Here is a 1034-nt window from a genome sequence, read left to right as displayed (position 1 = left end):
CCAACCAAGGTGATGTGAATCACAAGAAAGACAATGGTAAATTCAAGTGGCACAAGATGTATGATTCTGATGAAGAGGCTGAAAATTCAAGAAACCAAAACAGAGGTGATAACAGCAAGAATTCGAATGGCAAGAAGAAATTCAACAAGAAATGATCCAATGTTACAATTGTCAAAAATAGGGACATTTTGCAAATGAATGCAGATCAAAGAAGATACAAAGAGAGGATGATGAAGCTCAAATGGCAGCTGAGGATTCAGATTCAGATTATGTGTTATTAATGGCTACCACAAACGAAGAACATTCTTCGTCCCAATTCTGGTTTCTCGATACCGGTTGTTCTAATCATATGATTAGACATAAGGAGTGGTTTGTGAGTCTTGATGAAAGAATAAAAAGGGAAATCAAATTTGCAGATAATAGCAAAGTAACTGCAGAAGGAGTAGGAAATGTGATGATTCGAAGGAGAGAAGGAAATCAATCTTTCATATGTGATGTGCTGTATGTGCCAAGATTAATGAAGAACAATCTGGTAAGTCTTGGACAGCTGCTTGAAAAGGGATATTCAATAAGATGGAACATGGACAAATAAAGATGTTTGATAGTGCAAATAGACTTGTATTGAAGGCACTACTGTCCAAAAATAAAACCTTCAAAACAACACTGTCAACCAGATCTTCAAGAATGATGGAGGTTGAAGGATTGGATCAGATTGTGAATCCAAGGGAAGGTGATGTTGATACCCCAATTGTTCAATCTCGTACGGCTTGTAGAACTACAACTCAAAGGAAAACAGTCAACCATGGAGCAAGAGTAGGAGTTGCTATAGGAGATGTTGAGCAAGGGAACAAAGATGCTAATGTTCCAGTCAGTCTTGTTGTTGTGCCAAGTAGTAGGAGAAGGGTCCATGCCGTTTCTACTCGCAAAAAGAAGGAAGTGATTGGACTGGATGATAATAGCGAGGATGGTAAGAGTGAGGTCCAAGGGAAGCCAGTGGATGCGGCTAAAACTCATGTTGTAGCTTCTAGCAGTAG

At 39.1% G+C, this 1034-nt stretch overlaps 1 protein-coding gene across 1 annotated transcript; it reads left to right on the top strand.

Annotated features, from left to right (window-relative positions):
* Positions 1-241: 241 nt before the first annotated feature.
* Positions 242-592, top strand: LOC101511154 (uncharacterized). Its single transcript, XM_004506388.1, has one exon. The coding sequence runs from the start codon at positions 242-244 to the stop codon at positions 590-592; it is 351 nt and encodes a 116-aa protein (XP_004506445.1).
* The last annotated feature ends 442 nt before the right edge of the window (positions 593-1034 follow it).

The sequence above is a fragment of the Cicer arietinum genome, chromosome 6 (genome assembly GCF_000331145.2).
Source record: "Cicer arietinum cultivar CDC Frontier isolate Library 1 chromosome 6, Cicar.CDCFrontier_v2.0, whole genome shotgun sequence".
NCBI classification, from domain to species: Eukaryota; Viridiplantae; Streptophyta; class Magnoliopsida; order Fabales; family Fabaceae; genus Cicer; species Cicer arietinum.
Note: the sequence above shows the minus strand (reverse complement) of the source record. Positions and strands in the feature narration are given on the sequence as shown.

Coding starts and splice junctions, on each gene's coding strand:
- LOC101511154 (XM_004506388.1), top strand. CDS start 242: ATGGCAGCTGAGGATTCAGATTCAGATTATGTGTTATTAATGGCTACC.